Here is a 15313-nt window from a genome sequence, read left to right on the forward strand (position 1 = left end):
GTTTTGCTAAGTACTACAGCTTATATTTACAATATGTACGTAATCTACAACTCAGGCAACAAAAGAGAGCTACTGTGCATTCTATACTGTACGCTTAATACTGACTGCTGATAATCATAATCTTACTTGCACTAAGGTATTTGGGTATGCTCCCATGATCAAGAAAGACTAATTTCAGTTGGAACAAGTGTAGAAGGTGACTAGGCTGACCAGGGACAGACCATCTTAGGAGAGAAAAGACGACTAACTGCGCTTGGCTTGTTTAACTAAGTAAAACCAAGGCCCTGTGGGGATAGGGCCTTGGAAGTACACCAGGAATTAAACACCAAGGAGAGAGAAGCGCTATTTAACATTGTTTAACATTGACATTGTTGGCACAAAAACAAATGGCTGTAAGCTGGCTGGGAGTAAATTTAGGCTGGAGACAGGTTTCTAGAAATCAAAGAGGGGAGGTTCCAGAACAGCCTTCTTTTAGGAGCGGTGGGAGGGAAACAACCTAACCAGTTTTAAGCTGGAGCATGATAAGTTTATGTACGGGGTATATGCCAGGGTTGTCTGTGATAGCAGGGAACTGGACTTGCTGAACCTTCCAAACCTACATGTCTATAATTTACCTCAGTTTTCGCATTCTGTCGTTTCCCAAAGATGCAGGACAGATCATCTTCACTGCGGGAAGAGAGATCCTTTCCTGGGGGAAGCAAAGAAATATAGCTATTATTCATTTGGACAACATCCCAAGTGGACAGTACTGTTCCACAAGCATTTTTTGGAGAATGAGAGTAGGGGGCAACTTATGCTGGCCCTAAACGCTGACTGTCCTTGGCCCTTACGCAGGGGGAAAAATGGCTAGGGACAAGGCAGCAAGAGGACACAAGAAGCCCATTGTAGCATGTGTTCAAACAAAAACGTCTCTCTGCACTCCCACAAGTCAATCTGAAGGGAGAAAATCATGGCCCGGCCCCTCCCGCCCTCCACCCTGATTGTCACACTGCTGACGGGTTGCAACTAGCTGAACAAGGCTGCTCCATGCCTGAGGGAGGCACGGTCTGTGTTCCCCTATGCACAGCGTGAGCTCAGAGGGAACGTATCTCTCCTTGAGCTCTGTCTGGACTTCCCTGCCTCTGGTGGCATTAAGTCTTCTCTGCACAGGGGTGATTTAAACTGGCTCACAAAGAGCAGAACTTATGAGTTAGGAAAGCACCAGACTGCCCAGATCACGTCCCTAAAACGGTTTCAAGGCCAGGGCAGCGATGATCCAGGCCTTACAAGAATCTTTATCCCCATTTGAATACTATACTGTCCAAATACAGGAATGGACCCCCAGAGCAGAGAAAAGCAAAGAAAGGAGGAGTGATGTGACAGCTTGAGATACCACCTAAAGTTAGCTGCAGCCTTTGGTGGAGCCCAAACTAGAATTTAGCTCCCATTCAGAAGTCAACTGCCACTATTTTCTGTGATGCATTCACAAGTGTAACACAAGTTCATACCGGGGTTTATGTTTTAACAAAATAACCATTAGTGGAAAATAATATGTATGGGTAACATCAGGTCCTCTACGGCCCCTTTTTGTCTCGAGAGATGGTGGTTAGCAGCGGCAGTGAGGATCTATGGGCAGTGTTTGAGTCTGCAGCTTCTCTCATGGCTTATCCGTCCAATATTGGATTTGTATGGTCAATTGCAATAACCGCATGTCAATCTATTTCCGAATTCTTGAGTCTGAAAGCTTTTCCAAGATGCAGTTCTGTTGTGTGCACTCTGTGTGTGTGTGTGTGTGTAAATAAATACTAAAAAAAATCTAACATATATTTTATAGAGTTTGTCTGTCTGATCAAGAACTCTTCCTGAACAGTAAGCAATAGGATCACCAAATTCAGTATATAGCTTCCTCTTATCATAACATAAAGCAATGTAACAGTTTGGTTGTGCCAGGAAAACAGGATGTGCCTGGAATGGTGTTGCTTCTCATAAAACCAAACAGAAAAGAGAACTGGCAAGTCTTCAAAACTGATATAAATTTTGAAAGAGCCTGAAACAAGATGAGCCAGAAAAATAGGATGAACCTGGAATAGGATTGCTTCTCAATAAACCTTAGGGGACGAAGGGCTAGATCAGTGGTTTGAGCATTGGCCTGCTAAACCCAGGGCTGTAAGTTCATTCCTTGAGGGGGTCATTTAGGGATCTGGGGCAAATAAATTTAAAAAACAACTGTCAGGGATGGTGCTTGGTCCTGCCAAGAGGGCAGCAGACTGGACTCAATGACCTCCTGAGATCCCTTCCAGCTCTATGAGATGTGTATCTCCATTTATTATTATTAAAAATATAAACAGAAAAATTAAGAGCAGTGCTCTGTTTTGGCACAGCTAACTTAACGGTTAAGGTTTGAGAACTAGAAGAAAGTGTTATGGGAAACCAAATTGACTATAGCTCTTTTTGGTTAAAGCATTGAGAACTACAGACATTTATAGGGATAAAGAAAAAAAATACACTCGATGGAATTCCCATTTAAAATTTACTAGAAAAATAAAATGAAAAAATATTAACAATCCCTTTTGGAAATCTGAAATAAAAAATAACTTCATAAAAATACTACTGTTGAAATATACAATCATTTAAATGAAATACATACTTTTCTTTCATTTTAAAAACAATTAAGGATCTGAGCAACACTAAGTAAATCTGCTATAGTTTTACACACACAATTGAGAGAGAAACAGCATTTCTATTAAAGAAAAGCCCAGAAGCAGAGGCCATCAGGATGGCTGACATATGTAGTTACCACTCAGAAAGAAGGGAAAAAAATCAGAACTTTGGGAGCGAAATATAATTATTTGGGTGACTTAGGCCAATGATCAGTGACAGAGAGAAGACCTGGTAACAGGACTTTCCTCTTCTTTCAATCAAATTATCACTGTTCTTATCCACATGATCATTAAGAGAGGCTATCAAGATTGCACAGGATATAACTGTACAGATGTTCAAGTTCCTTTACTGTGTGGACTATTTTTTTTTTTTGATTTATACCTTTCAAAAAGTCACCCTTCATTATTAAATTAGCAACTTCCTAGAGACAAGGATTGAATTATTCCAGAATACCAGCTGAAAGCCAACAAAACCTGCAAAATGAAGCAGGAAGACTCAATTAGAATTTAAAGCTGGTTGCCGCATGGATGTTTCTAATGCCAAAGGCAAGTCAGAGGGTGTTTTTCCCTCTGGTACATAGCTATTTACAACCCCACAGTTCATGAAAAAAAACAAAGCGCCCATTACCTTTTGCAAACTTCATATAATGAACACGTTTCTTGGAGGTTCTGGATTTCTCTTCAAGACTGAATGCCTTCTTCTGTTCGCTAGAGGGCTCTGAAACACAGATTACAATTCCATTCAAGAAACACTAATTGCTAAACTCAAACATCAATATATTCAATGCCTCAGTTCAGGACCATGTCAACAACAGGTAACCACACAACATCAAAAGAGCATGGTACCTGCTGTTCAAGATGTTATTGTATCATCTTATCCTACTTCCCAGCTATTATGTTACACCTCCTTGTTATAAATGTAATTTGAAAGAAGAGGCAGCAAGTTCTTTGAAGCAGGGGCAGCATCTTGTTTCTAGACATTTAAATTGCAACAGTTCCTAGAAGCAATGAGGTTGGCGGACAGTGTTCTCAGTTCTGTACTGTGTTTCTATATACCCCTAGATGCAGTCTATTACTATCATCTCTTGTCCTCCATACAAATTAAGCAAAAAGGAATTCCTGACAACAAACACACTGAGAGAGAGGAGCAACTAAGTTAGGTGCTACCCTGAAAAATGACTGGTGAGGTTCTGTGGGCATGTTTCAGGGACTCGCCTCTCTACTGGAGTTAGACACAGGCTGTTTCCTTTTCCCTTCCCAGGCTATCCAGGGTTAATCTCACCCTACTATCATCATTCCTTCAGCACTCAGATCTTGCTGCTTGCCTCCAATTGACCCACTGGGCCAGCCTCCATCATCTACTTACTCCATTTTCAAACAAGCAACTTGCCATCTCCCATGCTGCCCCACACTTTACAGAGGAACTCCCCCTCAGCATCCACAAAGCTACCGCATTGTCCGCCCTCCAACTCCACCGGTGTGATGCTTACACTCTCCCTGGTTACAATTAGGCTGCGAATGTGACAAGACTAGTGCCTAGCTTGCTGATCAATGTCTCCTTGCTTCTTTCTGCTCCTGCACCTGGCTGTACCCACCTGTTGTCTCCCTCTGTGCTTGCACTGTCAGCACTTTACAGGGTTTTGTTCTAGCACCTAACAGTTTGGTCCTGGTTCTCAACTAGGATACCTAACTGCTACCATAACAACAAACTATCACCATCCATCTACAAGTTAAGATGTATTTTCTAAGTGCTTGCCCTGCAGACTCAGCCTGGGCACCCAGAGCCAAGGGGGGTTCCTTCATTCTCATACACCCTCCTCTGCAATCAAGGGTTTGCAGACAAAAATCGGTCCGTTGGTGAACCCGTGAAAATCTATTTCTCTCCCTGGACTTGGACAGACGGCACTGTTTGGAACTCAATGATGGAGCTTAAATCAGCAGCCTAGAGGGGAAAAGCTAATAGCCCATGATCAGTCCCTTATCCAGCCTGTCCCTACTGCATTTTAACTGCAAATCTGTATCAGGGGAACTCATAACTGCAGTGTCGAAAGCCCTCAAATACAGGCTCTTTGTGGAAACTGAGAACTACAATAGAACATCTCAACCAAAGATCAGGCACTTGTGGTTCCACCGCTGTCTGGCCCCTACTCTAACCGGTGGGAAAGGGCAGACGGGGATACACAAAACAGGAAGAATTTTCAGTAGAGAGTTAATCAGGATCTCACGCTTCAAGCAAGAATGAAAGCAGCACCCTCTCGTGGCTATAAGGTGGAATTTCACTGAGAATTTTATCTGTGGAGCTTCCACTGGGAAGGCGTATTGTCATCTCCTCTGCTCGCTACTGAGATTCAGTATTAGGGCTGGGTGAATGCTGCAGAAATATTCACTCACATTTTTAAAACAATTTGCTTGGGTTGTATTCATGTCCACAACCCATTCCCTTTCTGAGGATACTGAGCAATGAAATGGGTGCTCAGATACCCTGGGGGTGAGCCAACTATAAATATATTTCTAGACGCGGGGTCTTCAAAACTTAGCAAGGCATGGGACTTAAGAGAGGTCACAATGGTCTACCCAGGGGACATAGCCAGTGTTCCCTGTAAGCTGAGCGCTTGGATGGCCACTCAGGAGAGAGTCAGATGTCACCCAGCTGATTAACAGAGCACCCACAGCCAGCAGCCTGTGTTCCTGTTGGCGGTGTCCATCTGCACATGCTTCGGTGCACAGAACAAAATTTATTCCACCCACAGATGGAAAAAAATTAAAGGGAACACCGGGTACAGCATGGGACTGGGAACTAGGACAACTTCCATCAATGAACCGAGCTAAGCTACTGATGCTGCCATGCCCATGGACAAGTCATTTAAGCCCCTCTGTTTCTGTATTTGTAAAAATGGGGTTACTGACACTTGAAAGCAAGTAATGGATTGTATTAACTTGCAGAGACCAGCAGGGCTTTCCCACGAGTTACAGCTAACTGATCTTCTTTTTGCTCAATAGGATTTTAAGATCACATTTTTAATTGTAGTTAGCCCAGTGGGATCTTCAAAGGCACCTAAATCAATGGGAGTTAGGAAATAGGCCCTTAGAGACATGCCCTGGTCATGATCAGTATCTGTAGGCATCAACATACTTTTAAACATCTAGCCCTTAGAGACTGAGAGCAGGATTTTAGTTCCGGCCCTGCAGGTGTGTGGCTTAAGGGAAGGCTGTAGTTTTCCCCATCATAAAAACTGACTTTGATCTTTCTAATAATTCAAAACCCATGCAAAACCTCACACATTTGCTGTCATTTTCAGGATTAGTGCACTGGCAGCTAGTCTACTCTGAGTAGTTTGCCTAAATTCACTAATGCCAGCCTACCACTATTGATCATATGCTGACATACACTGCACCCAGACGAAACCCCACTGACTTTAATAGGGCACCAGCAGGGAACTAATGGTTGTAAACCTGAAGCTCAAAGGCTTATTGGCCCATAACAAATGCTCAAGTCTAAGTAAAGGCACTATGTTAGAAAGAGTTAGTTAAACTTAAGCAGTGCTGAGTGATGTCTTCACTGTTTTAAACCTCACATCAGCTTACTTTTGTCCCTGTTATTTAAACCAGCACGTGCCTAGATCAGGCCCAAGTCCTTTTTGAGCGTAAGAGAGTTTGCTCTTCGGGGAAATGTTTCACAAGTTTCCGGCTTCTGCCTAACTAAAACACATCACCCCACCATATTTAAAGGGGAGGTAGATTTAGACTCCTGCTCAGGCAAGTAGCAGTTTCTCAAAGGCAGGAAAAGTGAAGTGCTTAAGCAACTGCCGATAGGTAAAAGCCAGCCATAATTCTTCATCAATGACACTGATGGAAGTAAAATGTGGCATCGGGGTATTTCTGCGTCACATGCCTTTGAGCAGCCTCAGGCCACTTTTCAAAGCAGACAGCTGCAGCTTTTGCATACCCCACCATAACGCCCTCTTCTTGGCTAAAGGGAACACACCCGTCCGCCTTTTCTACCGAAAAGTCCAACCGGGGGTCTGATCCAAAGGGCATTCAAGGCTATTGAATTCAGATGCAATTCACATACATCCTCATCAAAATTACGAGCTTGATTCTGTGTGGCACCGAGCCCTCTGCTCCTGTTCATTTTAAAGAGAGCTAAAGAGAGATCAGCCACATGCAAGAAGCGTTACCAGTCCATGAGAATGGGCCTGACTCTGCCTTTTAAGAAATGAAACATGAAGGAAATTCTCAGTGATCCAATATAGCAAAGTATTAACGTACCTGATTCACCTGGCCCATGGCAATTATTTAGTTCAGCCAAAAGTTGGTTGAAGTCATCCTGATGAGCAATCCAGTTGTCCTGTAAATAGCAACCAAGTGAATAAGGGGCAAAAGATCCTATCAAAAGGTCTATCTGAGTGTCACTGCATGTGTTCTGGTTCTACACACCAAAGAGTGACTAGAAATCCCCTAAAGTTCCTGGGGTAAAAACACAGCTCGTTACGTTTGCTTCCAAGTGCCTATGAGTTGCGCTTTAAAGTCTTCAAACAATACTGAGTTGTTGTTGGCTCTGTTATGCCCCAGTCTGGGCAAGTTGTTTTCAGCCACAGGCAGGAAATGCTAACACAATTTTCCTGCAGCACAAAAGATGAGAACACACACAGTCAGTTCAGATGTTGACTCAGACAGTGTCTTTAGGGCTCGATCCCAGATTTTGTGCAAGCCCATGAGTGCGAACGGGAAATGGGTACTGTTCCAGGAATAGGGAGCAGAATAACAGGAAGGCACGAAACCTGGTTTAGTGAAAGGAGACAAAGAGCTACCTACCAGCATGCAAATACTTCAGCAGTCTATGGGAAGTAGCATCTCTGAGCATCCCACTCCCCTTTATTCACCACGGCCTCCCCCCGAGCTCCAACGGCCTCCACCAAAAACAGATAGCACAACCGTACCAAGACTGCATTTGAGCTGGTTTCTCTCTTCTGCATGAAGAGCCTGACACCATACAAACCTGACAAAAGATTTCACTTACTTCGCATGACACAAAGGTCTGTCAACAATCAACACAGTCTTACCTGGATTGGCAGAAACGCTAACCAGCGCTCACCTCATGATTTATGGCTGCTCCTAAACCAAGTGTGTTGTTTTTCACTTGAACCTTGATGTGCTCTGTGCTCCCTTGTTCCTGAACTCCAAGACCCTAATGAGAATTTAAGGCAAATGGTAAGCATTTTTTCAAGAGTGATATTAAAGTACAGATCTCAAACTGAGAAAAACACATTTGTTTTTGAATTACACACAAGACACAGCTTAAAATACTATTTCTTTTCCTGCCTGCAATTTAATTCAGTTAAGTACTTTAAGCAATGTACCAAGAATTTGTGTGTTTTTGTGTGTCCCTGAAAATATTAAAACCACCAAAGTAGTAATATTAAAAGTTAATGATTAACCTAGAAATATAGGGTGGCGTCCTGATTATTCTCAAGTGCTTTACAAGTTTAAAACTAGAGACAGAGAGTGCCCACACTGGGAATGCTTCTTTCACCTTAGAAATGCAGCCACCTCTGGGGTGGAAGATGTTAGTTGTTCAACCAAGTATAACAACTACAACAAAAAACAAAAAATAACACACCCAACTGAAGTTACAGAGGGAAATTAGATCAAGGCAAACAAAAATGTAATTCACCCAAACTGGAACTCGGCAGGATCCACTTCCTTATTATTTTCCTTCCTCCACTGTATTCTCACGCATAATTTTGTTACTATTTGCTTGTTCATGTAGAGTATAGGGGCATACTACAAGCTAATAGCATTTACATTCCGTTAGGATGTATTTGATATAGTTATTAATGGTTCGCAGTCATGCTGGAAAGGAATAACAACTGAGGTTCTGCAGGGATCTGTTTTGGGACCGGATCTATTCATTATTTTCATCAACGATTTAGATATTGGCATAGAGAGTATGCTTATTAAGTTTGCATATGATACCAAGCTGGGAGGGGTTGCAACTGCTTTGAAGGATAGGCTCATAATTCAGAATGATCTGGACAAACTGGAGAAATGGTCTGAGGTAAACAGGATGAAGTTTAATATGGACAAATGAAAAGCACTCCACTTAGGAAGAAACAATAAGCTTCATACATATACAATGAGAAGTGACTGTCTACGAAGGAGAACTACAGAAAGGAACTTAGGGGTCATTGCGGACCACACGGTAAATAGAAGTCAACAGTGTGATGCTGTTGCAAAAAAAGCAAACATGATTGTGGGATGCCTTAACAGGAATGTTTTGAGCAGGACACGAGAAGTCATCCTTCTGCTCTACTCCATGCTTATTAGGCCTTAGTTGGACTACTGTGTCCAGTTCTGGGCATCACATTTCAAGAAAGATGTGGAGAAATTGGAAAAGGTCCAGAGAAGAGCAACGAGAATGATTAAAGGTCTAGAGATCATGAGCTATGACGGAAGACTGAAAGAACTGTGCTTGTTTAGTTTAGAAAAGAGAAGACTTAGAAGGGACATGATAGCAGTTTTCAAGTACCTCAAAGAGGGTTACAAGGAGGAGGGAGAAAAATTGTTCTCCTTGGCCTCTGAGGATAGGACAAGGAACAACGGGCTTAAACTGCAGCAAGGGAGATTTAGATTAAACATGACGAAAAACTTCCTAACTATCAGGGTGGTTAAACACTGGGATAAGTTACCTAGGGAGGTTGTGGAATCTCCATCGCTGGTGATATTTCAGAGCAGGTTAGACAGACACCATCAGGGACGATCTAGATGGTGTTTGGTCCTGCCAAGAGGGCAGGGAACTGGACTCGATGATCTCTTCAGGTCCCTTCCAGTTCTAGGTTCTATGATTCTATGCTTTATGATTCTAGGAAATATGTTGGGAGCCCAATACGTATTTTTCTTACTCAGCTGAAAGGAAAAACAAAAACGCAGTCAAGTAGCACGTTAAAGACTAACAAAATAATGTATTAGGTGATGAGCTTCCATGGGACCATGGTAAGGCTACAGATCTGAAGAAGGTTTGTTCCACTAAAGCTCATCATTTAATAAATTATTTTGTTAGTCTTTAAAGTGCTACATGACTGCTGTTTTGTTTTGATAGACTACAGACTAACATGGCTATCTCTCTGGTACTATTCAGCTAAGAGGTAAGCCAAATATGCTAAGCCCATGGTTACCATGTTCAGACCTATCACAGAGAAGACCTCATTCCCTAGCCTAGCTTATTTTTCCTTGCCACACAGATAAGGAGAAGTCACATAAGAACACTGGTAGGTCATTTGAAAGTATTTGGGAGAAGCACAGATGCAGCTTGTGGTTGAAAACCTGTCTTACGTATCAACATCCCATATTTAAACATAACTGTTGTTAACACAGGTCCAGCAGATAGTTAACTTTGTCTCACAATTTATGCTAGTCAGACTCCTCACACTATCATGTATTACCTCTATTATATGGAGGTACATATCTCATAGAGCTGGAAGAGACCTTGGGAGGTCATTGAGACCAGTCCCCTACCCTCTTGGCAGGATGACCAAGCATCATCCTCTCCCCTGCCCATTCCTTTTTAACCTATTTGCCCCAGATCCCTAAATGGCCCTCTCAAGGATTCAACTCACCGCCCTGGGTTCAGCAGGTCAATGATCAAACCACTGAGCTGTCCCTCCACAGTACTGGTTACCTATTGCCCAATCTACTGGAAATGGGTCGTAACTGACACCCCCACCCCCATCCTGCAAATCAGCTGTAATTCCAGTGCAGACAGGGTCTATAGCTTGATTTTAAAACACTTAGAGAAAAAACATCTGTCTGCTTTAGTTAAGACAACAGCTGTGTTTGGACATGGTTGCTGCCAGCATAATTTTATCCAGTGTGAGCAGAAAGTTTGGCAGCATCCTTTCAATCTCACCTTTAAAATCTTACGGCTTTTATACATATCAAAACAAAAAAGCACATGGCTATCTCTCTGTCACGTTTGATACATATGTTCACTTTACATTAAAAGCACTAGCAAATATGCAGTTGTGCTTACAAAGCAAGAACTTAATGAATCACTTAGGAAACACACTGAAGGCCGTAGACTCATTGATGTCAATGGGTTTGGGATCAGTTCCTATCCACTATTGTTTGTATGCACAATTTAGCTCCAGCAGGTAAAAGCAAAATCAGAGGCATTCTAAAACCTCTTAGGGATAAAATTTCTTTAAGCAACTTTCCCTAGTTAACCCAGCTGTTTTGAGAATTCCAGAGTCCCTCTTCTCGTCACCAGAATTTCAAGGAGCCTCCTAAACTCAAAAAAAGCCACAATTATTATTCTTTTTGACATGGTGGAAGAAAACCTTGAGGTTGTGAAAGCCAGGACTTCATCAGGGTTGAAAAAAGAACTAGATAAATTTGTGGAGGTTAGGTCCATCAATACAAACTAGCCAAGATGGGTACGAATGGCGTCCTTAGCCTCTGTTTGTCCGAGGCTGGAAATGGATGGCAGGAGCATCACTTGATGATTTCCTGTTCTGTTCACTCTCTCTGGGGCACCTGGCATTGGCCATTGTTGGAAGACAGGGTACTGGGCTAGATGGACCTTTGGTCTGACCTAATGCAACTATTCTTATGTTCTTAAATGTTTGAGGTGAGAGATGCCTCACCTGGAAATGCTGAAGAGATACAGGCCCCAACTTTGGGCTCTAAAGTCTCTATGAAAGCTGATGACTATAAAAGAGAGAGCAGAAATGCCTTTATTGATCAAAAGGGAATATTTCTGGTATTGTGAGATAAGTGACCTCCACTCACAGCTGTTCCTCAGAGAAGCATGCTGAGATAGGAAGAGATGTGATTTGACATCATGCTCTGGCTATTCAGAATGGTGGAACAGATCACAAAGGGCCATTAAAAATTGCCAAAAGTTAAAAGCTGCCCCCAAGCTGCTTGTACACCTATTAGAATTTGGAAGTCCCAGCCATGTGTCCTGCATTTCTGAACTGTGGTCACCGTTCCTTTATCACAGAGAGGCCAGAAAAGGAAAAAAGGAAATAAGACAACAGAAGAGAGCCAGAAGTCAGCAAGGAGGGAGTAAAGTACCCACTAAAAAGGAGATAGCACTGTAAATTGTAGGCCCAAGAGCTGGATGTGATTTTGGTATCCAGATCTTTCTCAGTATTTCAAATTCTATAATGTCTGAATTTGCTTTTCTGCAAGACCTCTTCCCCCTGCCCATACCTTTCCTTTGGACCAGCCCATTTTTTCCAACATCTTCTGGCCAAATTTGGATTCATCCTTACTCCAGGCGCTGTTTCTAGGATCCACAGACCACTTCTGCTTTCTTCGGGCTACAGTAGGAAAAAAAAAAATGTTACGCTCTCTTTAATATGACAGAAACCCATAATGTAATTTTAAAGGAAGAAAATATTCCTCTCTAAACAGAAACTATAACAGACTATTTATAATACTCAACTAGTCCCCATTACAACAGCCTCTGAGCATCTCAATCTTCATGTATTTACAATACTTTTGTGAAGTAGGGCAGTGCTATTAGCCCCATTGCACAGATGAGGAACTGAGGCACAGATAGATTAAATGACTTGTCTAATGTCACACAGGAAGTCTGTGGCAGAGCAGAGACTCCCAGGTTCTAGTCTGGCACTCAAATCCCTGAACATCAGACCATAATAGACCTAAACAATGCTTTAACAACAACAACAACAACAACAAAAAATTACACGGGATCAGTCAAACATGCTTATTCAAATAAGTAAAGAACATGCACCAATGTGATTAAAACATTTAAAGTCTGTTATTCTACCTGAGAACTCAGATGACATTATTATCGGTATTACATTTATATCTATCTAGTCTCCAAATGAGGCCCAAGGATCCATTGTGCTCAGACACAGTAAAAGAGCTCCTCCATTTTGAAGAGCTTACAATCCTACAAACTCTTATGCACATGCTTAACTTCACTACTGCAAGCTGTTCCACTGAAATCAATGAAGTAAAGTTAGCATAGCATGCATGCAGTATAGAACTATTTGCAGGGTTAAGGCCTAAACAGAAGAAGAAAGGGTTATCCTCATTTAACAAACAGAAGCAGAGGGAGATAAAGGACTTGCTCAAGATAAAAAAATGTCTGTGGCTAAGCCACGTGTTGTACCCAATTCCCCTGAGTCACAATTCCAGGCTTTAACCACTATCTTTCCTCTAAACGCACCTCTGGAAAATAGGAACAAGATTACTTGAACACACTTTGATTTTGGTCCCAATTCTTCTAAAAAATATTGTCCTTAAAAACAAATCACAAAACTTAGTTTCATTTTTAACCTTAGTTTTAACATATCCCAGAAGCATTAGAAGTAAAAGTGACTGTACAGTAAACCCTCAAGAAGTGCGATTTCAAATTGTGCTTAGTTAAGTGCAAATTGAAACTGTCCCCACTCCAGCCCCTGGCTCCCCCAGCTGGGGAGCCTGGCATGCAGACAGAAGCTTGAGGCGCAGTTTCTCCCAGCTGTGGGAAAGCAGAGTACAGAAGAGCTCTGAAGCTGCCCACTCACCCAGCCAGAGAAATTCCAGGGATCTCCCCAACACACACACACCAATTTACACACAATTTGATTTATGCAGTGGTTGCCCAGGACACATCCTCCACGTAAATGAAGGGTAACAGAGAGATAGCCGTGTTAGTGTATATGCTATCAAAACAAAAAAGCAGTCCCGTAGCACTTTAAAGACTAATAAAATAATTTATTAGGTGGTGATCTTGCGTGGGATAGACCTACTTCTATTTATGGCTATGGTCTGAAGAAGTAGGTCTCTCCCACAAAAGATCACCACCTAATAAATTATTTTGTTAGCCTTTAAAGTGCTACGGGACTGCTTTTTTGTTTTGATAGTAAATGAAGGGATTACTGTCCTGTGCCAAACAGAAAAAACACCCCTAAGAAAAGTCCTTTTGGATTTCAAAGGAAACTACAACCTGCTTCAAAATTCCATCATATCATTAAATACCAACAGAAAGGATCTCGTTCTCTGGAAAAGTTTACAGGTTTCTAGAAAGATCTCTTTATGACTTTGGTTGCCATCCCTATTAGAATCTACAGGCTTTCCTTTTAGTGTAACTGACCGACTTGTTTTCATTATTCATGATGAGTAAAAATTCAAGTTAATAGAGCACAAAAGGAGAAAAGTCTAAATCTTCTAAGTTACAGTGATACTAATAATATAGGAATACCATGTTTTTATATAAACGCGCAGTGTAGCTGAAATGATCAAAATTGCCTAAACATGTCAAATGCCCAACACAACCACAGATCTTCAATAGGAACTGCAAAAATAACTGGAAGTCCTGTGGCACTTTATAGACTAAGATTTTTTGGAGCATCAGCTTTCGTGGGCAAAGACCCACTTCATCAGATGCATAAGTTTTTGCCCACAAAAGCTTATGCTCCAAAATATCTGTTAGTCTTCTCCTCATTTGTGCAGATACAGCCTAACATAGCTACCCCTCTGTTACAACAGGAACTGGGCATTTCACCACCTCAGGCTAATCTGAAAATCTGAAAATCTCAACCAAAAGGAATTATTTGGACATTAGTCAAGATTTTCAGTGGGTGATTAGTGATTTTAGGTAACCAACACAACACACCTCAAGGAAGCCTGATTTAAAAGAATAAAGATAATCAGTCCTCCAAAAATCAAAGTGAGCAACCAAAAACTGAGTCGCACAAAATTTGAAAATCTTGGCTGCTGTCCCTTTAAGCCACAGAAGGTTGTACATTTCACAATCAACCAGTGCAGCACAGGAAGATTGATTCAAGAGGACACTAACACACTAATCAAAGGTTCCAAGCAAGTGAAGGCTCCTTCTCAATTTCATGCCTTATACAGTCCCGTTTCCTCTACCTCTTTATTTTGAAATCTCTTGATCACTGCTCTTCCTTCAACTTCTTCAAATCTCCATAATCCCACCTGTTGACCTCTTCATACCAGCTATAAAATCTGCAGTACCCTCATCTTCTGTTTTAACTACTACCCAGGATAGTGGCTTAGCAAAATTCAAGGAATTAAATTTGGTACTTCTCACACAGCTGTAAAGCTGCCACGTATATCTAAGACACCTGACAGTTTATAGTCCTCAGAGAATCCTGGTTGCAAGACCTTGTAGAGGAGCTTCTCAAAACTGATGTGTAATGCTTTCTCCCTTCCAGGCACCTTCAAATCACTTAATCTCAAATCACTTAGGCTGTGTCTACACTACACTCCCCTTTCGGAAGGGGAATGCAAATAAGCACAATCAAAAATGCAAATAAAGCACAGATTTACAAGTCTTGTGCCTCATTTGCACACACTCATGCAATCATGTTTTCAGAAGTGATTTTTTTAAAAAAAAAAGCCATATAGATAAGGTTCCTTTGAGAAAAGAATGTTTTCAAAAGATCACTTCTTCCTGAAATAAAATAGGAAAAAGGAATCTTTTGAAAAGTTCCCCCCTCCCCCCGAAGGAACCCTGTCTGTCTGTTTTCCCCCCCTGGAAAAAATCAATTCCAGAAATGCAATCGCATGAGGGTATACAAATGAGGCATGAGAATTGTAAGTCTGCACTTCATTTGCATTTTCAATCACATTCATTTATATTCCCCTTCCAAATAGGCAGTGGTATTAATTGTTCCACTTCTCTGAAGCAAACA

The 15313-nt window shown here is 41.7% G+C and overlaps 1 protein-coding gene across 1 annotated transcript in view; it reads right to left on the reverse strand.

Moving 5' to 3' along the window:
- The window catches only part of PINX1 (PIN2 (TERF1) interacting telomerase inhibitor 1), a 94006-nt gene that overhangs the window by 75121 nt on the left and 3572 nt on the right, over positions 1-15313 (reverse strand). Inside the window, exons 2-6 of the mRNA XM_074991483.1 lie at positions 11853-11962; positions 7735-7827; positions 6909-6987; positions 3268-3357; positions 615-688 (exon numbers count right to left, since the gene is read on the reverse strand). Of these exons, the coding sequence (XP_074847584.1) occupies positions 615-688; positions 3268-3357; positions 6909-6987; positions 7735-7827; positions 11853-11962 (446 nt within the window). The remainder of the gene's footprint in view (positions 1-614; positions 689-3267; positions 3358-6908; positions 6988-7734; positions 7828-11852; positions 11963-15313) is intronic.

Source organism: Carettochelys insculpta, chromosome 3, assembly GCF_033958435.1.
Source record: "Carettochelys insculpta isolate YL-2023 chromosome 3, ASM3395843v1, whole genome shotgun sequence".
NCBI lineage: Eukaryota > Metazoa > Chordata > Testudines > Carettochelyidae > Carettochelys > Carettochelys insculpta.